General features: G+C 45.0%; 1 protein-coding gene and 1 long non-coding RNA gene across 2 annotated transcripts in view; one reads left to right on the top strand and one right to left on the bottom strand.

Annotated features, from left to right (window-relative positions):
• The window catches only part of LOC310834328, a 226,369-nt gene that overhangs the window by 114,484 nt on the left and 86,346 nt on the right, over nucleotides 1-25,539 (top strand). The window lies entirely within an intron of this gene.
• Nucleotides 1-25,539, bottom strand: part of PI4KA (phosphatidylinositol 4-kinase alpha) — a 96,102-nt gene that overhangs the window by 7,737 nt on the left and 62,826 nt on the right. Inside the window, exons 28-50 of the mRNA XM_083716798.1 lie at nucleotides 25,435-25,524; nucleotides 25,050-25,169; nucleotides 24,147-24,239; nucleotides 23,142-23,298; nucleotides 22,416-22,543; nucleotides 19,899-20,057; nucleotides 18,273-18,424; nucleotides 16,872-16,979; nucleotides 15,650-15,777; nucleotides 15,445-15,564; nucleotides 13,420-13,499; nucleotides 12,545-12,738; nucleotides 11,739-11,829; nucleotides 10,531-10,698; nucleotides 9,656-9,709; nucleotides 8,570-8,690; nucleotides 7,919-8,048; nucleotides 6,148-6,218; nucleotides 5,575-5,647; nucleotides 5,280-5,350; nucleotides 2,536-2,645; nucleotides 854-958; nucleotides 317-442 (exon numbers count right to left, since the gene is read on the bottom strand). Coding sequence (XP_083572924.1) covers nucleotides 317-442; nucleotides 854-958; nucleotides 2,536-2,645; nucleotides 5,280-5,350; nucleotides 5,575-5,647; nucleotides 6,148-6,218; nucleotides 7,919-8,048; nucleotides 8,570-8,690; nucleotides 9,656-9,709; nucleotides 10,531-10,698; nucleotides 11,739-11,829; nucleotides 12,545-12,738; nucleotides 13,420-13,499; nucleotides 15,445-15,564; nucleotides 15,650-15,777; nucleotides 16,872-16,979; nucleotides 18,273-18,424; nucleotides 19,899-20,057; nucleotides 22,416-22,543; nucleotides 23,142-23,298; nucleotides 24,147-24,239; nucleotides 25,050-25,169; nucleotides 25,435-25,524 — 2,649 coding nt within the window. The remainder of the gene's footprint in view (nucleotides 1-316; nucleotides 443-853; nucleotides 959-2,535; nucleotides 2,646-5,279; nucleotides 5,351-5,574; nucleotides 5,648-6,147; nucleotides 6,219-7,918; nucleotides 8,049-8,569; nucleotides 8,691-9,655; nucleotides 9,710-10,530; nucleotides 10,699-11,738; nucleotides 11,830-12,544; nucleotides 12,739-13,419; nucleotides 13,500-15,444; nucleotides 15,565-15,649; nucleotides 15,778-16,871; nucleotides 16,980-18,272; nucleotides 18,425-19,898; nucleotides 20,058-22,415; nucleotides 22,544-23,141; nucleotides 23,299-24,146; nucleotides 24,240-25,049; nucleotides 25,170-25,434; nucleotides 25,525-25,539) is intronic.

Raw genomic sequence — 25,539 nt, 5'->3', positions numbered from 1 at the left:
CATAAATATAAAGCAAAAATGAAAGTTAAATAAAGTTTCTGGTACTAGTCTTGCTGTACTCCAAAGAGCCTGACTTAAATATAGTTCAGAGAGGAAGGGTAGATTACATACAGCTGGTTCCCATATCCTGACTCTAGAGGAGGCTGACAGCAGCAAAATGCAAATGTCAGGGAGAGCAAATCTCTTCCTAAACCTCCTGAGAGTACGAGCTGCTGGTGAGGGTCTTGTTGCAGGCTGGGGGTGGATGAGTGGGGGGTGGAGGGGTGTTGTGAAATCACTACCACAACCAAATCTGGCTCAGCATCGGGCAGAATACCTTTTGGAAAGCCAAGGTTGATTCATCTCCGTACTGCCTTGTAAAGTAGTCATACATCCCAAAGTCTGTCTGCCTGCCCAGCTGGTCACGGGACGTACAATCAGGAATGCATTCGATGACGCCACACTAGGAGAAGAAAGCAGAAAGATTAATGACCACAACTCATGGACCTTGCCATACAGCAAGGCTCATTTTTTAAAAATAACGTATGTGCTAGGTGCTGCACATCGTATAGAAATACAATACAATAAAAGGTCAGGAACACATTTTAGAATAGGCAGGCAGAACCCTTGGCCCTCCGGCTGACGCCGAACTACAACTCCCATCATCCATGCTTGCTGGGACTGATGGGAATTATAGTTGTGCAGCCCCCTATAGAGGACCGCTTGGAGGCTGCAAGAGGAAAAGGAGGTTTGTCAGAGAAAAACACTCACATTGTTAGAGATATATGGGGTTTCGAAAAGGAGTGGCGTTGCCCCTTCCCAGGGACACTAAATCCTGTCTTTCCATTTGAAGAGTCAATAAGTAAATACTCACCCCTGGGGCTGTGGCCACTACTCTGTACGGAAACACATACAGGTCTAGACCCACCAGCTGAAATATGTTCTTGAAGAGGTCAATGATTTGCAACGCCAGCATGTCCTGTTTAGCAACGCATGGAAGACATGTTAGGAGGAAACTAAATCAGATTCAGCAGAGGCAAACAGAGGCAACTGGATTTGAAACCGATTTGGCCGAAGGAGGCAGGGAATTGTGTAAGCCCAATAGCTGGAGCACGTCCACTTAATCTCAACAGTGTGCTTCAAAGCATAGCCTTAGAGCTAGAACATGCCTTACTTATGCCATGAGAGAGGATGGCACCCTGGCTTTTTCTCCATCTTTCTTTGCTGCAGGCTTTAAGTTGGCTCACTTGCAGAAGGCTCCTATTAAGCATAGGACGCTGTCTCATACACAGCCAAACAACTGGTCTATCTAGCTCAGCAGCGTCTATATCAGGGCAGCCCAACTTTTCATAACAAGTGGGCCACATGAGCACTTTGACATGGAACCCGCGGGCTGCACATTGTCTTGTCACACGGGGGTGGGGGGTGGGGAGTGAGGTCAAAATTTGACACACCCAGCCCTTGTGCACCTTCCAATAGCCACCTAAGCGAGGCACCAGGATTTGGGAAAGGAGGCATGAGGCTCTGGCAGGATCCTAGAGCCCACCCACCTCCTTCCCAAAGCTGAGAGCGCTTTGGGAAGGAGGTGGGACCTGCCAGACCCAAGTCCCAGCACCTCCTTGCCCAACTCTGGGAAAGAAGCACGAGGGCTGCAGGTGTCAAATGTTGCCAACAGTTGCCGAAAAGGGCTTCGAGGGCCGCACGTGGCCCTCAGACCATGCGTTGGGACCACCTTGGTCTATATTGGCTGGTGGCCATGGGGGGGGGGCTTTCAGACAGGGGGCGAACCCAGCTCTACCATGGCAGCCCTCGTGCTTCCTTCCTGTATGCCCTGGCCCCTTCATGTCACTCTGCACAGTGAGCCACCTTGAAATCTCTTTTTGAAAAAGATGGGGAGAAGAATCTTACCAATAAAAATAAATAAATAGCTCAGATATCACTGCTTGCAATAAATTCTGAAGTTGTTATCCAACTGAGTAAGAGTTACTCAGAGTAACTAGCAACACCCTAGTGGTCCCGGGCCCTAAGGAAGTTAGATTGGCTTCAACCAGAGTCAGGGCCTTCTCAACACTGGCGTGGAGTGCTCTGTCTCATGAGACCAGGGCCCTGCAGGATCTGATTTCTTTCTGCAGGGCCTGTAAGGCAGAGTTGTTCCACCTGGCCTTTGGCTTAGAATCAGTTTGATTCCCTCCCCTCTTTCTTTTTCCTTTCTCCTCCTGTGAAGAGGCTGCATCCTAATGTTTTAATGTTTTATTTTAATATTGTTTTTAAAGTGTATTTTAATCAACTTGTTTTTATTATTGGCTGTTAGCCGCCCTGAGCCAGGTCTTGGCAGGGGTGCGCGGGGTATAAATAAAATGTATTATTATTATTATTATTATTATTATTATTATTATTATTATTATTATTATTGTAACAGCCTATGTATGCAGTGGGGCAGCAGGCGTGGGGTTTTTTCGCTCTCAGGAGAAAGCAAAATAATAATAATCATATGCGCGCTTATTACTGCCACAGTTCAACTGGTCGCTGCTGAGAAAGGGCTTGCGGCCTCCTTACCTGTCTGCAGTCATCGCCCACTTTGAAGATGGCTGCCTGCCAGCAAATCTTCTTGCTCTCCACCCCATCTTCCCCGCTTTCGTCTATGGAGTCCGAACGACAGCGGAGACCTGGAAAGAGGGTGAAATCCAAGTAAAACCAAATGCAGTTTCACTGGGGAGAAAAAATGCTGGGACTCCATGCAAGCTTTCCAAGAGAAGGAGACAACTAAATAACAAAAAACACTTCCCCTTTAGCAGTACAGTGGTACCTCGGGTTAAGTACTTAATTCGTTCCGGAGGTCTGTACTTAACCTGAAACTGTTCTTAACCTGAAGCACCACTTTAGCTAATGGGGCCTCCTGCTGCTGCCGCGCCGCTGAAGCACGATTTCTGTTCTCATCCTGAAGCAAAGTTCTTAACCTGAGGTACTATTTCTGGGTTAGCGAAGTCTGTAACCTGAAGCGTATGTAACCCGAGGTACCACTGTAATACTAAAGAGATCCTCCTGAAAGGAACCCGGCCTCCAAGAATAATTGCAAGACCTGTAACTTTAATCATAGAATCAAAGAGTTGGAAGGAACCCCAGGGGTCATCTAGTCAAACCCCCTGCAGTGCAGGAATCTCAGCTTAAAGCATCCAACCTCTGTTTAGAAGCCTCCAAGGAAGGAGAGACCACAACCTCTCGCAGGAGTCTGTTCCGCTGCTGAACAGCTCTTAGTCAGAAAGTTTTTTCCAAGTGTTTAGTCAGAATCTCCTTTCTTGCAACTTGAAGCCACTGGTTCAAGTCCTGCCCTCCAGAGAAGAAAAAATCAAGCATGCTCCCTCCTCCGTGTGACAGACCTTAATATATTGAAGATGGCTATCATACCTCCTCAGTCTCCTCTTTTCAAGGCTAAACATACCCAGCTCCTTCAAACGCTCCTCATAAGGCTTAGTTTCCATACCCTTGATCATCTTGGTTGCCCTCCTCTGCACACATTCCAGCTTGTCAACATCCTTCTTAAATTGTGGCACCCAGAACTGGACACAGTGTTCCAAGTGTGGTCTGACCAAGGCAGAATAGAGTGGTACTATGACTTCCCTCGAACTGGGCACTATACTTCTGTTGATGCAGCCTAGAATAGTATTAGCTTTTTTTTCTTTGCTGCTGCTGCATCACAGTGTCGCCTCATGTTAAGCTTGTGTTCCACCAAGACTCCTAGATCATTTTCACACGTACTGCTACTAAGCCAGGCGTCCCCCGCCCTATATTTGTGCATCTGGTTTTTTCTGCCTAATGTGCAGGATGATATTTTTGGATACGATCTTTAAAATATTACTTCTCCTTCCCTTAAAAAATAATCATCATTTGTTTCTGAGTTTCCTAGTAGAATGGTTCTGTTGCTGTTTTTTATTGGATTTTCTAAACTGAATGTGCTACAGATAAAGAGATAAATAGCTAGCCAGCCAGAAGGAGGAGGATTGGGAGACAAAGCTAGCTTGAGCTGGCTCCTCTGGTCATTGGCTCTGGCGCCACCTACTGTCAGCCTCCCGTCTTTCACCCAACCAGCCATAATGGGCACCAGCCAGCACTGAAAGAGAGGAGAGGCAACTGCAGAACTATGCCATGTTCCACAGGAAGTAAAAGCAATCCGAGCAAGCCACTGTGGGGATCTTTCTGGATCGAAAGGTCAGACAGGAACCAAATGAGTAGAATAAAGAAATAGAAAGTTTCACACAACAGAAATGAGGAGGCTGGAGTAAACAGGGAAAGGATATCAGGTTGCGTTTTTTCGGTTACGGACCCGCCGAAACCCGAAAGTACCGGAATGGGTTACTTCCAGGTTTCGGCGGTTGCACATGCGAAGAACCGCTAAATGGTGCTTTGTGAATAAGCGCCAAATCACAACCCACACGTGCGCAGACGCAGCACTGCGGGTTGCAAACGTGCATCCCGGACGGATCACGTTTGCAACCCAAGCGTCCACTGTACAATTATTTCCTCTGCATATACTTAGGAGTAGACACACAGTGAGGTCATAGGATCTGGGGAACTGTGCCAAAGGCTTCATGGAAAAGGTTGATCTTAGAAATCTTGTAAAAGTAATGACTGTTAGAAAAATGGTGGAATGATATTTTATGGATTTAGCAGAAATGCTATAAGAAGTTAAGTATATATAAGTAATTTAGTCTTAATGGGAAATAAGGTTAAAAATTATGTTATTTATAATATGATAGAAAATAGAGAAAGATGGAAAGGATTTGCTGAAACAAGTACTAGAAGTGGGATACTAAAAGGGAGGTGTGAGGAAGTTGAGGAAACAAGGGAATGAAGGATAGAGTATGGAAAAGGAGGGAGGTTTTTAAATTGTTTTTGTTTTGCTTCATTTATGTGTTTAGTTTAATGGGTTCAGGTTGGGTTTTGTATTGTTTATATATTGTATTGTATTGTTTTTGGTTTTTTTCTTCTCTTTTCTTTCCTTTTTGTCTTTCTTTTTCTTTCTTCTCCTTTTTTGTAACTTTTAAAAGTAATAAATATTATTTTTTTAAAAAAAGAGGAAAAGGTTGATCTTACTGACTGTAACAATCACTTCCTTATAACTCACAGGCACTCAATATGAAAAGCATATGGAATACACCCATGTAAATTATATTCCTCTTCGAGGGGAAGCCACGGATTGTTATATTTCAGCTAAAACACAGGAAGCAGGGGGAAATCACTGCAGGAAACTCTAATGCAAATGGGGACAGACATCATATGTACTGGGAAGCTACTGTACTGACCTTCTTTTTCAAGTTCGCTGACTCCGCACCGCTTCACCTTAAATTTGGCCAAGTAAGGTGCTTTGGCAGCGCTGGAAGGACATTAAGAGTAGGAAAAGTGAATAATAATACAGAATGGAAGTGGGCCAGTGTGGCTGGACTGCAGCCCCTTGACCATTGGCCATGTTGGCTGCAAGGGATGGTAGAAGCTGTAGTCCACAGAAACCCCCCACCCCTGGGTTTAGAAGGGGAAGGGAATCCAAGTCTTTATTACTGGAGGCAAACTGAGCTGAGGAAGAAAACAAGGCCACCATACCTTTGCATAGGAGTTCCTGACTTGTAGTCAATGTCCAAGACAATCGCTTCGGGGTTGCTGGGCAGATAACAACCTGTCCAAGAGAAAGAGAATTCCCCAGTAAATCAACTTGGCGCTGCCATGTTGGTGCGATAATGAACTCAGCAAGGCATTCCTCTTATCGCTTTGCACATTGGTCCAGGAATTAGTGTCTGAAACAATGTGGCTATCACTTTCAGATCATAGCCTGCAGCCTTTGGAAGAAACCCAAGCTCTTCCGCAGAAGGAAATTTAATTCCCATGGACACACACACACACGGCAGTTTGTTTGCCAGTGGTATAATTACTTGGGGAAATGGTTAGCTACTCTTTCTCCCTAACAGCTAGCAAGCATTGAGAAATGGTTGGCTGACATGTGGGAGAAAGATGGAGTAATGTGGGAGGGGTGTGTGTGTGCGTATTTCAGCTACGGTTTATTTATTTCGGCTGAAAAAGCTCCATGGGCAGCTCACACAAGATCAATAAAAACAAAATGGCTCCTGTGCATCAACGCCAAAAGAAAATAAATTTTATAATAATTGTTCATCTCCTTACCGGGCTGCACTTTCACCTCGGACAAAGCACTCAAACAAGCCTTTTTCCTTTCGTCACCTTTAGGGTAAGGCCTATGGAGGGAGAAGAAGAAGAAGAAGAAGAAGAAGAAGAAGAAGAAGAAGAAGAAGAAGAAGAAGAAGAAGATTGTGTTTGAACCTGAATGAGCACAAGCACTGGGAGGGTCTAATAGCAGAAAAGGTGAAGTTGAAACCGGCCGATCCTGCGAGTGTGTTTTGTCTGCTGTATCCAAGCTCAGAGGTATTAAAAGCCTACAGCTTGGCTCCAGGAGACAGCACAAGAACTTTCATCTTGAGGCTATTGGCCACTGGCTAAAAGCCACTTTTCAGACCCAGGAATTCAGACAACAATGAGGGTTGGTGATGCAGTTTTACCACACACCAAACAGACTTAAACTGGACCAATAATTTTTTTGTCACCTGAAGATAAGTTTGGGTCTACAGAAAGAGTTTTACTTTTGCAAAACATGTCATTGCCCAGATTCAGGTAGGTAGCCATGTTAGTCTGACGCAGTCGAAATAAATAAAAAAATTGTCCAGTAGCACCTTAGAGACCAACTAAGTTTGTTCTGGGTATAAGCTTTTGTGTGCATACACCAGATACCTGAAGAAGTTACTGTTATTGTCATCTGAAGAAGTGTGCATGCACACAAAAGCTTATACCCAGAGCAAACTTAGTTGGTCTCTAAGGTGCTACTGGAATTTTTTTTTTTTTTTAAAATGTCATTGCCCGATGAGAGCAAATGCTCAATAAAAGAGTCTGGGGTTTCCACCCAGAGCCAGAAGTAAACAGCAGGTATTTTTGTGCTTCAAAAGAGTCGCCTCTCAAGGTTCAGGAGACTTTCCGGCATGCAATCAAGTTAAAAGGTTATTCTTGGCCAAGTCACCATTTGGGGAATTATGATAAAAGAACACTTGGTCAAACAGCTAAACCACAAAAACATCATGCAAAGAGAAGCAATACCCCAAGTTTAAACATACTGGGCAGGCAAATCTTAAATGCAAATATAGATACATTTGTTTACCGTATAGATTATAGACCTGACAATGCAATCTTGTATAACTAGCTCCTATTTCCTTTTTTCACACATTACTACAAATGCAGAGTCTTCAGCAGAATAAAGTTTATAACACAGCATGACAGTGATAATAAAATCATAGTTAGAAGGGACCCCAAGGGTCTTCAACCCCCTGCAATGCAGGAAAAGCAGGGATATCAACACACAGCCCCCCATCCAATTTGAAACAAAACCGGATCCTGCATAGCTCTACAAATATGCTAGCAGTTTTATTGCTATTATGATTATTATTGTGGATGAGACTTGTTAGTCGCTTGTGATACAGAGGTCTTAAAAGCGACTTGCAATGTATTTAGAAACCTAAACCTAAATACATTATAATATTCACACATTCAAACAAAAACACATTATATTGCCATAAGCAGGTTTTTACCAGTAATATTTTAAGCAGAGAGAAAAAATATTTTAATTAATTTATTTGTACAAGTTAATTATATACCTCCCTCTCATAAGATACCGGGGGGTGGGGTTACAGCAACATTTTTAAAAAACCATTAAATTTGTATCCAAAATCAGGGGCACCAACTCATGGAGGCCAAGCTGTTTGGCCCACCCCCAATATATTTTGGGGAGACCGCCCCCGCAAGGTTGAGGGGGTGGAGGAGATTCAGGCCCCAGGAGGAGCAATCATGACCACTAATTGTCTGCACAATCTTCTGAGCGTCTATTACTTACTTGATGATGGCTGAAACATTGGTGATTTTATTGAAGAAATCAAATTCACGTTGATAAAACTCCTTTGCTGGCCCAGATAATGAGCCCGTTATTTCCTCAACCAGCTGCTCCAGCAGTTCCCCGATGTCAGCTGCGTGAAGCGTCAAGCAAAGGAAGGAACATGAGACACTCAGAGTTACGTTCTCCAAAATCACTTCACAATAAATGCGCTTTCCGAGGAGTAAAAACATTGGGAATGAGCTGGGTGAAGGTTCAGCACACCAAAATCCTATTTAATTGGGCCCGTGGGGTAGAAATGCATGCCCTCAACTTCTGCGCTGAAAACTACTTGATAGCCACAAATGCCCTCAGCCAGACTGGGTGGGCTCATACGCTCATCAGCAAGGTGGTGGGTTTTTTTTGAAAATGAAATTTGGGTAATGGGAACTTTGGCGGAGGGCTTAAAATGGTGCCACCACAAGCTTCATAACCCGAGGAACTTGGAAAGCAGAGATAAGGGAGCTGTGGCTCTATGTATATGCTTGGATCCCAGCTCCCATCAACTTGGAGGATGATGATGGAATGATGGGAGTTGTAGTCCCATCATCACATGGAGGTCCAAGGGCCCCCACCCCTGATGTCGGGAAAGAGCCCAAGGTATAAAGCACTTACGGTCTTTCTGATGCCCCTCTTCGTCCAAGAAGATGTTGGTTTTCATATTCCAAATGAACTGGTGAGCCAGCAGCTGGGATTTGGCGGCTGCCCACAAGATGTACTCCCTCACGTAGCCCATCTGAGAAAACGCAAGGAGTCCCATTACCCAGAGGATCTCCGCCAAGAGGTAGCATTTTGGGACTGAAATATGAATGGGGCCTAATGGACCGCTTCCAACAGCTTCCAACTGTTTGACTTTGCTCCCAAAGGCACACTCCTCCACCATCTCCCGAGACAGACAGATGCCAACAATAACGGACAACCCACTCACACATGAATCCACCCACCCATTAAGATCTTATTCTAGCCTCCTGCAACCCAGATTCTTCCAGATGCTGTTGGTCTAAGATTCTATGACTACGCTTACTGTGTTTTAATGAGGATTGCTTTGTCGCACCTTTTAAATTATGGCTATTTTTATTCTATTGCTTGTGCACTTGATTTGTATACAGTGGTACCTTAGTTCTCGAACTTAATCCGTTCCAGGAGTCCGTCCGACTGCCGAAACCGTTCAAAAATCAAGGCGCGGCTTCCGATTGGCTGCAGCAGCTTCCTGCACTCAATCGGAAGCCGTGTCCGACGTTCAGCTTCCGAAAAACGTTCTCAAACTGGAACACTTACTTCAGGGTTTGAGGTGTTCGGGAGCTGATTTGTTCGACAACTAAGCCGTTTGAGAACCAAGGTACCACTGTGCTTGTAAACCACTTAGAAGTCTGTTTCAGCATTAAACGGGATACGCATTAAACAACTCATTCCACATCTCTGGAACACTCTTCCAGAAGGGGCACCTATGGTCCTATCCATTTTTTAAACAAGCCTTAGAAATATTTGTTTCATTCTGACTTCTATTGAGGTGTTGCATGATGGGTTTTGAGACTGCTGTTTTTAAATTTGGAATTGGATTGTTTTTCTGTACTTTTATATTGCTGGAACCAGGGTTTGCAAGCTGACTTGGGAGGGGGCTTTTGTCCTGAGAGGTGGCCGATGCATTCCTTAAAACAAATAAAAAGATTCCTGGCTTGTTCAGTACTTGTGCAGCCTTACCTTATCATATCGAAGTGCCTGCACGATCTGTGGAATGTAAAATAAAATGGCATCCTGGGAGGTGTGAATAGGGAAAGAGAGAAAAGAAGAAAGAGAAAAGCAGTTAGGATTTGCTTCTTCTCTAGTTAGGGAAGGAAAATAAATTTCTCTTGAAAGAGCAAACACATTTAACCTAATCCTGGCTTCAGAAACAGATTGCTCCCTTACCGTCACAACAGTGCTTGGAATATTACTGACAACTACCCGTTGGCCCCCACCTTGAAGAAATGCTCCCTTTAAAACAAATAGAGATGTGATACTAATTTTCCCCAACCTGATGCTGTCAAGGGCCAACATGTAACATTTAAAACGAAAATATTGTCACAGTAACGTTAATAGATCAGGGCTAATAGATCAGTTAATAGATCCTGCTCCTCCCCTCCAGCACACAAAGACAAAAAAACAAAATCCCTAATTTTGCACAAATGATCTAAGGTAAAGGTAAAGGGACCCCTGACCATTAGGTCCAGTCGTGGCCGACTCTGGGGTTGCAGCACTCACCTCGCTTCATTGGCTGAGGGAGCTGGTGTACAGCTTCTGGGTCGTATGGCCAGCATGACTAAGCCGCTTCTGGCGAACCAGAGCAGTGCACGGAAACACCATTTACCTTCCCGCCAGAGTGGACCTATTTATCTACGTGCACTTTGACATGCTTTCAAACTGCTAGGTTGGCAGGAACAGGGACGGAACAATGGGAGCTCACCCCGTCGCAGGGATTCGAACTGCCAAGCTTCTGATCGGCAAGTCCTAGGCTCTGTGTTTTAACCCACAGCGCCACCCACCCGCATCCCTTGCGTTCTAAGAGCATCCTGTAAAAAAAAGGCTGGGTTTCTTACCGGAGGGAAAGAACGAAGGACTTTAACTCCGTACTGAGCTGTCAAAGGATGAGGAGGATACATGCTGGAAAAATAAGAAAGGCCTGTTGGGGGGTCTGTTGGCGTCCAGCAAAGGATGTGGCTCAGCTCAGGGGCGTCTGCATCTATCGTGTGCCACGTGACGAGGTACTAAAAGCAGAAAGGGGGGGAAATAATGAACCGAAAAGCCAAGACGGGAGTCAGTCACTCAAGTGGCCAAAATGGGGAAGGGCCCACAGGAAAGAAGCAAGATTGAAGAATGCTGTTGTTGTTTAGTCGTTTATTTGTGTCTGACTCTTCGTGACCCCATGGACCAGAGCATGCCAGACACTCCTGTCTTCCACTCCCTCCCGCAGTTTGGTCAAACTCATGCTGGTAGCTTCCTTTCTGCTAATCATTTAAACACCATTTGTTCGCTTGTTTGCTAAATTTATATACTGCCCTTCATCTGAGGAACACTGAGGTGGTTTACAGTATAAAAGCACAAAAATACATAACAAAGAAAAATGCATAACAAACAAAACTATGCCCCTGCCCCCAGATTGTTTAATCAGTCCAAGGCCTGGGAGAACAGGAATGTTTTCACCTGGCACCTAAAGCGAGGGCACCAGGCAAGCCTCCCTGGGGACAGCATTCTACAAACAAGGAACTACCGCAGAAAAGGCCCATTCTCACCATCCACAAATTTAAGCCTCATAGCTACAAAAACCAGTATGCTGCACCTTTGCGATTTTGAAAAAATGGAAGGAATTCTTGGGACCAAACAAGCTGCGAAAGGACAGCCACGCCTGTTGCTCCTGTGTCTGCCCCGTTCACATGGAAAGAGGGGCTGGAATCTGATTATTATTATTATTTTACATGGCACAGAATTTGCTCCACGTCAGGCATTTTGACCACCGCACATTCCCCCAAAGGCAACCATAGGGTGAGGACCCCTGGCATAGCCTGAAGGCTCATGATGCAGCAAGCTAGATTCAGATAAGCAAGATGCTGGCCCTGCAGTCCGAAACATCCAGAGGCATCCAGGTTAAGGAAGGCTAGATGATGCTAGAGCATCCAGGAAAAGGATGCCTGATCACTTTGGGCCTAATACAAGCAGCATCTTCAGAGCAGCAAACGTGTTTCTCATGGTGTTCGTAAGCAGTCCACATTAGGTTACAGGCACAGCCAGAACAAGCACAGACACTTACCTTTATTGCTTCTGGCACATCGCTAACTGCTCCTGGGTCCAAGCGGACGAGACGAGTCACTTCCATTCCGATGGCTTCTGTGTTTTTAAACCTAGGAGCGACAAGCAGTTTGAACGGATTACTGGGACACAATGAACACGACGCGGTCCCTTCTCCCTACTTGTTATCATGAGGTGGTAGAAATGTCATTTGGTACTGCAGCTTTGGCCCAAAGGAGTCGGCCTTTAGAGCAAAGGCTGGATTGGCCAAGTAGAGGCCTAGTAGTTCTCAATGAGATGGTCAACCTAGGTTAGGTTTGAGGTGCTTGTATTGGTGTGCAAAGCCATATACAGCTTGGGATCGGGATAACGCAAAGATAGTCTCGTGGCCAACTGATCGCTACATCCTGCAGGAAAGCATATGGCAGCCAGCATATTATCAAGAGGTCTGTTTCCCATGATGCCAAAATCAGATAGGTCCAGATATTTCACAAGGAAGAAGAGAAGAGTTTGGATTTGATATCCTGCTTTATCACTACCCAAAGGAGTCTCAAAGCGGCTAACATTCTCCTTTCCCTTCCTCCCCCACAACAAACACTCTGTGAGGAGAGTGGGGCTGAGAGACTTCAGGGAAGTGTGACTGGCCCAAGGTGCTGCATGTGGAGGAGCAGGGACGCAAACCCGGTTCCCCAGATTACGAGACTACTGCTCTTAACCACTACACCACACTGGCTCACGGCAACTTCAAAAGGTCGAAGTAGCAAGGTCACTGCCCTGAAAAGAACAGTGGAATGAAGTCTCATCTCCTCCTTAAACAGGGACTCTCACCTGGTGGGAAGCTGGACGGCCAGGTGAGGCGAAATACTCCATGCCAGATTGACGTTATCTTTCCACTGCTTCTCACTCAGACTGACATACTTTGACCTCCAGTTCGCAACGCTGTTCTCCCCGGTCTGATCCAGCTCCAGCTCCGGGGATGAGAGAGGATTGTACCATGTAATGAGGCGTTCGATCTCAGTAGCCTTCAAAGGGAAAATAAATAAATAAAAGAAGAGAAAACAAAGTTCTGTCAGATCAAAGATGAAATGTTGCACATATAGTATGCATGCATTGCGTGGACGGACCATAGCTCTGTGGCAGGACAGCTGCTTTGCATGCAGAAGATTCCAGGTCCAATTCATGACATCTCCAATTCAAATAATCATGTTGCAAGGTGATGGGAAAGACCCCTTATAGCAGGCTTCCTCAAACTTGGCCCTCCAGATGTTTTTTTGGCCTACAACTCCCATGATCCCTAGCTAGCAGGACCATTGGTCAGGGATGATGGGAACTGTGGTCTCAAAACATCTGGAGGGCCGAGTTTGAGGAAGCCTGCCTTATAGAGACCCTGGAAAGCTGCTGTCAGACGGAGACTAGACTAGACTAGATTGGGGTGGCCAAGTTGGTGTTCTCCACATGCTGTTGGACTACAACTCCCATCAGCCCCAGCCAGCATTGGGGGAGGGATGATGGGAGTTGTGGTCCAGCAACATGTGGACTTTACCGTATCGTCTACCCATGGGCTAGATGGACGAACAGACTGGCCTGGAACAGAACAGCTTCCTGCATTTTCCTTCACTACCTTAACTCAACTCTTGCTTACTGGTGCCTAACAAAAGTGTATAAGCCAAATCCACTCTACTGAAGAAGTAAAAGCAGCTTACCAGCAGTGACAACAGCAACGTTCTCCTTTTCATGTAGTACTTGTGAAGCTGGGTGCCTCGATTGGTCTTCTTGGACATTCCTTAAAAAGAACACAGTGAGCTTTCTCAAGTCTCTTTTCATATCTTCTTGCTTTGTAAGGGTTTCTGATGGCGGACTAATTCCATACAAAACCACAGCTTTGCAGTGACCAAAGTGGACACTGGTTTTCCACTTTGGCTCCCAGTATGTTTCCGAGCACAATTCAAAGTGTTGGTGCTGACCTTTAAAGCCCTAAACGGCCTCGGTCCAGTATACCTGAAGGAGCGTCTCCACCCCCATCATTCTGCCCGGACGCTGAGGTCCAGCGCCGAGGGCCTTCTGGCGGTTCCCTCATTGTGAGAAGCAAAACTACAGGGAACCAGGCAGAGGGCCTTCTCGGTAGGGGCGCCCGCCCTGTGGAACGCCCTTCCAGCAGATGTCAAAGCGATAAACAACTACCTGACATTCAGAAGACATCTTAAGGCAGCCCTGTTCAGGGAAGTTTTTAACGTGTGATATTTTACTGTATTTTTGGTATTTTATGGAAGCCGCTCAGAGTGGCCGGGGAGGCCCAGCCAGATGGGCGGGGTATAAATAAATTATTATTATTATTATTTTTTATTTTTTATTTTTTATTTATTATTTATTATTTATTATTTATTATTATCAGCACTGTGCTATTTTAGCGCCTTTCATGAGCAGCAAACTATTTCAGACTCTTGCCCGAAATCCTAGAGAGCGACTGCTGATCACCATAGACAATGCTGAACGACATGGCTTTGGGCTTCCTATAAGCAGCTTCCTATCACATATAAGTGCAGCATTGTGGATCTACTATGCATGGGGGACACACAGCTTTGACTACAGAATTGAGAAGTCCTTGAAATACTCATCATATGCTGAAGAAACAACTCTTTACACTGGCCATTGACCCCTCATATGTGTATTTTGTAGGACCCCACCTATTCTCTTGACTGTAAATTCGTTTTAACCAATTTGAATATGGTACTTTCAAAGTGTTATAACTTGCCCTGGGACTGCATAGTGAAGCACAGAGAAGAAATCTTATTAATAATGATGATGATGATGATGCATTCTCTGCATTTAGAGATGCACAGACCAGGAAAGTAAAACGGTTGGATTTGAAACCTTACTTTTGGTTCTTGCCGAGGTCAATGTTGTGCAAGTTCTTGCAACAACAACAACCCTTGAAACTGGGTCATATATATATATATAAATTAAAAACACAGAACACAGGGCTTCTTATATAAAAGGCCCCAGGTTTGATTTTCTGCATTGCCACTAAAAACTACCTTAAGGTAAAGGGACCCCTGACCATTAGGTCCAGTCGTAACTGATTCTGGGGCTGTGGCGCTCATCTCGCTTTATTGGCCAAGGGAGCCAGCGTACAGCTTCCAGGTCATGTGGCCAGCATGACTAAGCCGCTTCTGGCAAACCAGAGCAGCACATGGAAACGCCGTTTACCTTCCCGCCAGAGCGCTACCTATTTATCTACTTGCACTTTGACGTGTTTTTGAACTGCTAGGTTGGCAGGAGCAGGGACCGAGCAATGGGAGCTCACCCTGTCGCGGGGATTTGAACCGCCGACCTTATGATCGGCAAGTCCTAGGCTCTGTGGTTTAACCCCCAGCGCCACCCGCGTCCCTCAAAAAAAAAAAACCAACCTTAAACAGTGCTAAAAACAACCTTAAGCTTGCAGACAGTTGTCGGCCAAAACATGTAATACTAGGCCAATGTAGCATAATAGCTGCGGGGTCACACCAAGACTGGAGAAATCCTGCTTCAAGGCTCACACAGCCATGAAAACTCACAGGGTGAACTTGAACGAGTCATTCTGTCTAGACCTCACAATCCTCCAAAGGTTTTGCAGAGAATCAAATGAGTGTGTGTGCCCCTTTGTTCTCCTTTAGGGGATGGGAATATCAAACATAAATTAAGAAGGGTTTAGCAGGGCTCAGGATAAGGAAGTGTCATGTGAGACAGACCTGATTTTTTTGAGATCGTTGACATGCCGCTGGACAAAGGGTATGTATTTATCCATCCCTGGGTGGCTTGCTGTCGAGACCCAACAGTGATGTCCAAGTTGCTCCGTGTATCTTGATTATCTAAAAAGAAAAGGAAGCATCCCGTCACCAAACCAGACAACTGGAAAAGGGAAAGTTGTTTTATAGTTTCTTATCTAAGACCCACCGGGAGGAACAAGCTGACTGGCTGTCAAATATTTCTTGTCGGAGAACATGGCCGTCCAAAACTTGATTAGGATGATGATATCCTCGCGCAGTCTCTTTTCCCCTTGGGTTGGACACTTTGGAGCAGAGCTTAAACACACAAAGCATAATTTATTTATTTTTTAATATAATTTTTTTATTAGTTTTTTTTCTAACATATCATTTTCAACAGTAATTAAACATACTTTTACATCTTATTCAAATTTTTGCCTTCCATCAATCTTGTCTGAAAATCTTCCAATCTAATCTCTCAGTATGCATTTCTTATCTTCCCTATGACATTTCAAACTCATAACCAATATCTCTATCTTTTTCTACTTTGTAACACTTTGTATATTTCTCCTTACAAAACATCTTGTAGTCCTACTAGCTTAATTTGTTGATTACAGTTGCTCTTCAAATAATTCATATACTTCCAATCTTCTGTAAATCTCTGGTCCCACAGGTTTCGAATCCTTCCTGTCATTTTGTCCAATTCTGCATAGTCCATTAATTTCTTCTGCCATTAATTAGAAGAGTGCAGGTGCTTCGGGTAAGAGACAATGGCCTGGTTGAGATGAAATGCTAAACTATGCTGTAATGTTTACATGAATGAACCTTGGAAAACATGATCAGCTTTCACTTCCATTTTAAATAAACTGCAGTCTATCGTTCTGTCCAAACCTTAAGCTGTGGCTAAATTTAACTATGACCTAGGGCAGGGATGGCTAACCTGTAACTCTCCAGATATCACTGGACTACAAATCCCATCATCTCTGATCATTGACCATGCTGGCTGGGGGTGATGGGAGTTATACTACAACAGCATCTGAAGGGCCACAGCTTGGTTTAGGGAAACAAGCCAGGATCATAAATCATAGCTTAAAGTTGACTCTCTCTTTTTTTTAAATACTGCAGTTAAAACTGAAATCAAAGACTCTGATCATCCAGAGAAAAAGAGAGAGCAGGTAAGCCCAAGACTCATTCACATAACCAGGCTATTAGGAGCACAGTTCAAAGCTGCCACCCTTTCTTAACTCTTAGCTCTTTTCCACTTTCAGGGCAGCTACCTAAAACATACAGAGTTGCAGTATCTTATTGCTGCACTGGTATGTTGGGACAGGGGAGGAAATAGGGGGGGGGGGCTTGAATTGCCCACTTTACCTTTCTCACAGGTTAAGTAAGGAGCAAAAACGCAGCAATACCTGAAATAATCAAAAGCAGTTGAATATATCTTCTCTCTCAAGACATTGCGAATCGTTGCATTTGGGACCACGTCAGCGTGAAGCAGGGACAATCCCAGAGTCAGCAGCCTAAATAATCCCAAAAGCAATGAATACATAAATACATGAAAAGGCATGCGAATACTCTTCCCTACACATGCTAACAGGTTTCTGATTTCACTTAAATCATCATCATCATCATCATCATCATCCTGTGCAGGCTGATGCAGAAGCATATATTACTGATTGAGGCTCAGGAGCCTGTTACAACACATGTTCTGAATGGGGGCAAATGCACACAGTGCTTGCCACATTTTATGGAGGATGCCTGATTGAAGGTGGGAAACTTTTGGCCCTCCATGTGTTGCCAGACTACAACTCTCCATCACACCTGGAGCTGGGGGGAGCTGGAGTCCAAACACATCTGGAAGGCCACAGGGATTCCCTACCCCTGTTTTCTTGCACCAAGGCTGCAAGTGCAAGCTCTTTCTTTTTAAAAATGAAAATAAAAATGAAGGCACGTCCCCTGCAATGTGATCCGGCTGTACTCTTCAGCAGCATGGTGTTCTATTGAGAGCAGTCAAAATCCAGTGCTGAAGGAAAGCTGGTCAGTTCCAGATTTCGGTGGTGCAAAGGCAGAACGGCTCAGAAGAGATGAAAGGGGGATTAACTCTCCCTGAGTCACTACTTCCAAAATCTGTAATTTCAACAAGTGGAACATGGAAACCGCAGAACTGCTAATCCTACATTCCCACTCTAACCTACCCTAGATTGTGTCCTGCTTACACTGTCCCATAAATGTAATTGACAATCAAACCTTTTCTTATCTGAAAAATCATGCCCATTTAAGTTTCATAGCTCTGACCTGGATTCCATTCATGATTCATGCTACAGGTGTGGCAAAGAACATGGGAAATAGGTTTGGTTTTGCTTTTGGTCATGTGAATAGAGGTGCAAACAATGAGTTAGGCTGAACCATCATCTTCAAGACGGCTCCATATCAATGGATTTGGCTAATTTGTGAAGAGAGAGCCAGCAAACACCTTTTTATCCATCTCCCAACTAGAGATCTGTCCTAGGCTCATTTTCTTTTGCACTTAGTTGGGTGCAACAGAGCAAGGCTAACCAACATGATGTCCCCAGATGTTGAGGACACTAAGTCCCACTGGTCCCAGTCAGTGTGGCCAACGGTCAGGGATGATGGGTGGTGGAGTCCACAATATCTGGAGGGCACCATATTGGCTACCCTGGTAACAGAGCTAGAGGCTAGACTGGTCAAGGACTAGGATAGTATACACCCAGGTTTCAAAGCCTTTCCCATGTTGCATTTTCCTATTTCTTTCTTTCTTTACCCCCCAAAAAAGAAAAAAGGCACCCACTTACTTGAAACGTGGCCCAATTGCTGCCACGTGCCGATTCATACTGCCTTTTGATCCCCCAATGTTCAGAGAAAGGGATCGCTGGAGCAGACTGGAGAAGATTTCCACCTGGTCAGAGCTACAGTACTTTGCGATTTCAAACCTCTGCACCAGGAACTGTGTCAACAAGAGAAATGCTTATATGTATCTCTCAACAGAATTAAAACATGGACAGCAAGCTCGCTTTTAAATTCACAGAACTCACTGTCCACAAGACATGCTTACAACTTAAAGGATCTCAAAAGGGGAGAACATGAAAGCCCTCATATCCCAGCCCGATCACCCAAGATCATACGAAGGAGCCATCTTAATTGTTACCTGTGTTACAGAGACTGGAATGGCCTCAACTACAAATCAGGCATTCACTGCCACCATGCTGCAGAACACCGTTCCAGCAGGCTTTTGATTTTCAGGAGTCTCTTGAAAACTTTATGCCAACAAGCCCATGCAATTTGCTTAATTTTTTCTGAGTAGACAGTCATTTTAGTGGCTCTGGTTTTGTTTTTTTAAATGTTGCTGTACACTGCCCTGACGTTTCGTGAGGTGACATATAAACACCAGGAAGAACTTTCTGACAGCAAGAGCTGTTCGACAGTGGTTCTGGGAGCTGTCCACTTCCCAAAATGTTCATGCTGCCTTCAACCACCAGGTGGCGGGATAGCCCAACCTGATGGCCTTGCATTGCCAAGTGGAAAACGGAACAACTTTTGCTGTCTAGCATTAAATCGGAAGAGTATGCTACTTAAAGAATCACTCCTTAGGTTTGTAGATATCAAATCAATGTCCTTTAATGATGTCATGCAAGGAAAACATGAAGCTGCCTTGCTAGAATGTATTTTTCCATCTAGCATCCACTGCCAGTGACTCTTTAAAAGGTAAAGGGACCCCTGGCCATTAGGTCCAGCCGTGACCGACTCTGGGGTTGCGGCGCTCATCTCGCTTTATTGGCCGAGGGAGCCAGCGTACAGCTTCCGGGTCATGTGGCCAGCATGACTAAGCCGCTTCTGGCGAACCAGAGCAGCGCACGGAAACACCGTTCACCTTCCCGCCGGAGCGGTACCAATTTATCTACTTGCACTTTGATGTGCTTTCGAACTGCTAGGTGGGCAGGAGCAGGGACTGAGCAATGGGAGCTCACCCCGTCGCGGGGATTCAAACCGCCGACATTCTGATCGGCAAGCCCTAGGCTCTGTGGTTTAACCCACAGTGCCACCCACGTCCCTCAGTGACTCTTTAGGGTCCTGCCAACCCAGGCCATGTGATCAGCATTAACCCCTCAATGCTAGGCTCTGTGCCCAAAAGCTGCCCCTCTAAGGCTCCAGACAAGCAAGCCTTGAAAGGGTATTGGAAGCTCTTACCAGTGCAAACTGTCTGATCCAAGGGCTCTGTCCAGGGTCCTGAAAGATCTGCTACTAGCCTCCCTTGTCAGGCATCCTAGCCCTGACAAAACCCTGGATACCCTGTCCTTCCATTCCAGAACGCTTGCTGGATCTGTACCCTCCCGACTCTCCCGTGAGCCCAATCCACCAGCACAGGACATTGCTCCATCTCTGCTGTAAGGATCTAGCACCTGCAGGAGAGGAGCACTTACTTCTATCCAGATGTAATGCGGCGTGACCTCCGGAGGACACGGTATGGGCTGGCTCTCTTCCGAAGCAGCTAAGGGATCTGCTTCTTTCCTCTCTGCAGAGAACAGGCCAAACTTCTGCTCCACAGTCATTTGCCAGGCCCCTGACATTTCTCGCATGAACTGGGAGACAGGAGGGAAGAGGAACACAAAGGTTTGCTTCATTTTCCTGCTCACTGGTCTGAATTCTATTCTAAGTGCTGGGGTATACAGTGAACTATGAGACACATTTTTTGGTTCTGTATGCTAGTTAGTACACAGAAATGCATGCATGTGTACACCTAGTTCATGGGATATTTTTAGAATATTTCCTTTAAACACACATGTATTCCAAAAGCAACATGAGGCCCTTTCAAAGAAAATTGGCCCAAGTTATCCACTTTTGCTAGAAAAACTGACTGCATTTCTACATTTCATGGTACAATCTTTACAAACTACCACTACCCAATGTGTGGAAGTAATATGCCAAGCACAGTAGTTACATGTAAAAAAGGACCATGGACAGTTAAGTCCAGTCAAAGGAGACTATGGGGTTGCCATAGTCATCTCGCTTTGTGGCGTTTGTCCGCAGACAACTTTCCGGGTCATGTGGCCAGCAGGACTAAACCACTTCTGGCGCAATGGGACACCATGACAGAAACCAGAGTGCACGGAAACACAGTTTACGTTCCCGCTACAGTGGTACCTATTTGTCTACTTGCACTGGCGTGCTTTTGAACTGCTAGGTTGGCAGGAGCCGAGACAGAGCAACGGGAGCTCACCCCGTCGCATGGATTTGAACCGCCAACCTTCGGATTGGCAAGCCCAAGAAGCTAAGTGGTTTAGACCACAGCACCACCCGCATGGTTATCCAGCTTCTACTGAGCTAAAAGTGTCACTACTATTGCAGAGACAGCAGTGGAAGTTGAAGACCGTGATCTCCATGTCTCTCTATGCCTCTCAAGATATGGAGAGTGAGTGGTGACTATGGGAAAAGTCAGGGGTGCTGTATTATTGGTGCTCCCTCTGATGGACAGGCCCTGGGCCTGCCTCCTGGTGTCCCAGCAACCAGTGAGTTAGTGAGACCATCAGCCAATCAGGAGTGTCTGAGTGGAGTGTACTGTAAGTGAGATGCTGTCAGATATCTATGGACTACCTACATCAATATAGGTGTTTAAATTAGATATTCTTACAGTTAATGTGAGCTTATGTTGTTTCTTTTGCTTTCCTTTCTGCTATATTTGCAGCAAAAACAAATGCACTAAGTATGCTTTAATAGCTGGATAGTTATTTATTATTACTGTGCATTATGCAATTGGGTCGCGGGTGGCGCTGTGTGTTAAACCACAGAGCCTAGGGCTTGCCGATCAAAAGGTCAGCAGTTCGAATCCCCGCGACGGGGTGAGCTCCCATTGCTCAGTCCCTGCTCCTGCCAACCTAGCAGTTTGAAAGCACAAAGTACAAGTAGATAAATAGGTACCGCTCCGGCGGGAAGGTAAACGGAGTTTCCGTGTGCTGCTCTGGTTTGCCAGAAGCGGCTTAGTCATGCTGGCCACATGACCCGGAAGCTGTACAGCAGCTCCCTTGGACAATAAAGCAAGATGAGCGCCACAACCCCAGAGCTGTCCGCAACAGGACCTAATGGTCAGGGGTCCCTTTACCTTTACCTATGCAATTAGAAACACCAAACAGAAGGGCAAATGAGGTGGATATGACTCTCTTCCACCCTGGCTAAATAACAGGGGAAGCTGGGAGAGGATTATTCCAGTCTTGCAAAGTCAGCGAAGAGAAACCTGCAGGTCTGGAAGTAGAGAGGGACATCCTTCTAGCAAGATACTCCCAAGTTATTTCATAAACCTCACCTACAGAACAAGAGGAAGGGGCTAACCAGCCTTGGAGATCCTCTTCCACCCAACAGAGAGAGAAGAAATAATTTCTAGCACAGGTGATTTTAAGCACGCGTGTATTCTTACTGTCAAATTTTTACTCCAGGTTCTTCAGGTTCCTTCTGGAGAATGGCTCTTAAGACTGCAACCATGAAAAGAGTTACTAGGGACAGTTACTAGGGTCCCTTGAACACATTAGTAAAGGTAAAGGGACCCCTGACCATTAGGTCCAGTTATGGCCGACTCTGGGGTTGCGGCGCTCATCTCGCTTTATTGGCCGAGGGAGCCGGCGTGCTGCTTCTGGGTCATGTGGCCAGCATGACTAAGCCGCTTCTGGCGAACCAGAACAGCGCATGGAAACGCTGTTTACCTTCCCGCTGGAGCAGTACCTATTTGTCTACTTGCACTTTGACGTGCTTTCGAACTGCTAAGTTGGCAGGAGGAGGGACCAAACAACGGGAGCTCACCCCGTCACGGGGATTCGAACCGCTGACCTTCTGATCGGCAAGTCCTAGGCTCTGTGGTTTAACCCACAGCGCCACCTGCGTCCCTGAACACATTAACTCCTGCATAAACGCATCTCAGATTGTGCTGTGAGTGATTTTGTTTCCCTTACTGGCACTTCTATTCCATTCTTGGCAGCAAGCAGCCATTCCCAACAAGCGATGGCCGTTTCCATGCCGTGCTCGCTGAACATTCGCAGGGGGCCCCAACACAGGTGATGCAAGAGCTGAGGGTCAGTGTCTGAAATGGAAACATTTATACGTAGCAATATACTTTTTTTTTTTTAAAAAAAAAAGAGTATTTTAAATGGGTTGGGTCCAGACTTAGTCATACTTAATGTAGACCCACTTAAATTAATAGGACTCCGGGAAAGAAATGAAAGGAGTGGTGCGTAACAAATAAGCAACATTTTGCATTTATCACACAAACATTTTGTTCAACTATAAGCATCTGTAGCTGTTTAATCCTGCAACCCTACGATCTAAGGGCAGGCACTGATGCTTTTAGTGATGCTGTTGCAATTTTGTGTGTTGTATGCATTCCCCCCCCCCGAAAAGTGTGGTCTACAAATATTTAAATAAATAGCTGTAATGTGCCCTGGGATCTTATGGTAAACAAATCAATCAATTCAATCAATCAATCAATCATCCTTACAGCTGTACAAAGCTGAATAATTATTTGCCCATCAACCAGTAGACAGAATTCTCTTTTATAGAGAAATAGAAGAACCAGATTGCATTTCTTCTTTCAGCATCCTTTTCTGTGGCTTCTCTCTCTAAAAGATGTATATATGCACGTACACATAGCAGAGCAAGGAAAATCGAACTGTTGTCCTTACCTCTGCTACTTATCAACATGGCTGTCATCTTAAACATGACTTGAGTGTAGTGTTCAGGCTGGCCCGGATCCAGAGCCTCATTGAGCTGCTTGATCATTAGTTTACTGAGATCTGAGGTGCGGCCTGTGGCGTGACAGTAATTAATCATCCCAGCGACCTGTTAAGAGAATTTCCAATCAGTTAAGAGGGCTTGCAAAAACCTTTAAATGTCTAGTGTTTTTCTTTGTGGTCACCTGAATGTTTTCCAGTTACTCTATGGCTAAGAAGAGCTTTTCAGCCCTGTCAAAGCATGGCAAGATTACTATTACAGTGGTACTTCAGGTTACATACGCTTCAGGTTACAGACTCCACTAACCCAGAAATAGTGCTTCAGGTTAAGAACTTTGCTTCAGGATGAGAACAGAAATTGTGCTCCGGCGGCGCAGCGGCAGCGGGAGGCCCCATTAGCTAAAGTGGTGCTTCAGGTTAAGAACAGTTTCAGGTTAAGAACGGACCTCCAGAACAAATTAAGTACTTAACCCAAGGTACCGCTGTATAGCCTTTGCAAAATATGGATTCTGCATTTTGTGAGTTCATGATGTTTTAATCAATCTTATTCTGCAAACCACTTTTGAGTTTATTTTCAGGTAAAGAAGAGCTGGGTAAAAATTATTAAGATAAAACATTCCCAAATATTCTCATGCATCCCTTTTGAATGGCCAAGTTTAAACATCTTGTTTGCACGTAATGATCCACGAAAGAATCCCTGGTCAACCAAAAGCTTTTAAAAGTACTAGGAGCTCAGGAAGAATATGATGGATGCAACAAATGTTACTCGGTTTGTTTCCACTCCTGCATAAAATGTTTTTAGATACTAAAACGTGTAACTTTCAAAATAATGTTTCATGCCACAATAAACAGTTTACTGTAAATGAGCAAATCTCACTCACTTTAGAGAAACAAAACAAGATGGAAACAAATAATAACCTTGTTTTAATGCCACAGGGCTTAGACTGCTGTACTTACTTCTCCAGCATAGCGATTTCGCAAGTTAAGTGAAGCCATGAAGTTGGAATAGTCTTTCTTTACACAGGCAGGCCTTTCAGTTAACTGGGTTGCCTACAAAAAAAAATACGATTACTATGTAATCAGCGTGTTTTTACATGAGTAGAATGTGTCCTTTTATTTAAAATGCATCTCTGGGTTATTTGTGGGGCATAGGAATTCATTCATTCCCCCCCCCCAAAAAAAAATATAGTCTGAGGGACAGTGGACCGGCCCCCTGCTGAAAAAGATTGCTGACCCCTGAAGTAAGTGATGTGTGTGTGTGTGTGTGTGTGTGTGTGTGTGCGCGCGCGCGCGCGCACCCCCCCTTCTGCTGCTGTCCATCAAATGGTATTCAGTGGTATGCTATGCCTGAACATGGAGGTTCTACACAGACACTGCATCTATAATAGCCACTCACAGACCTCCATGGATCTGTCCAGCCCCCTCGCCTTTAAAATTAACTAAGCCTGTACCCATCACCACATATTGTGGCAGTGAATCTGCTAACTGGATTAGGTGGTGTTCTTGGTGTTTTAACCCCCCTCTTTAGCCGGGAAAAGACTCCTGCAGCGGCTTACCGACCCCAGTTATAAGACAGTCCCTGCCTGCAGGCTTCCGATCTAAGAAACAGGACACAAAAGGGGGATAGGGAGCGGGAGGCAATAAGAAAAAAGCAAGCTCAGGCACTGCAATGCAACTGAGTTGTGTGGCGCTGGAAAACTTGAAAGTGTTACGTGAATTCAGAGTGTACCCCTCCTCAATGAAAATGGTTAACTCCCCAAAGAGCACTGGGCTCCACTTGTATAAAATAGTCGCAAAACCAAGAAAAAAAACACAGCAAACTCTGGCCAGTTAACCAAAGAGGTGATTGTCCTCACTCACCCCCAGAGTTGTGTTCTGCCTATTGTAGCCCGCGAAGTGGAGGATGCTCTCCGTGGCCATAGCCAGCCCTGTGTGCTGAGACAGGCCAGAGACCCAGTTCTGATGCTTGTTTAAATATTCCTGAATGAAGAGCAGAGAGAATAGTCTGAGTGCAAGCAGAAAATTTAAAACAAGGTCCGTATGTTTTATCTTATGCTGGTCAATGGCTGAAATAAAGTTTGATACTGACTACTTTAAAACAATGTCTAATACAATATACTGAAAATGGCATTCCTTTCTGTGGGAGAAGAGAGGGAGTGCCTTGTTAGTGCCTTTAAAGATAGTATACCTCCATCTTTAAATACACACACACACCCAATATTTAGCTACAACTCACAGAAGTTACCTGTAAGTGAGATTTGGTGACTGAAGGAGCCCATTTCATGGCTTCTTGGAGGATCATTCCACACCGTGCGGCAAAATCCTTTACTATACTCTAAAAAAAGAGACA

This window comes from Podarcis gaigeae (assembly GCF_964106915.1).
Source record: "Podarcis gaigeae genome assembly, chromosome: 16".
Classification (NCBI taxonomy): Eukaryota; Metazoa; Chordata; class Lepidosauria; order Squamata; family Lacertidae; genus Podarcis; species Podarcis gaigeae.
The sequence above is the reverse complement of the archived record's forward strand: the minus strand, read 5'-3'. Positions and strand labels throughout refer to the sequence as shown.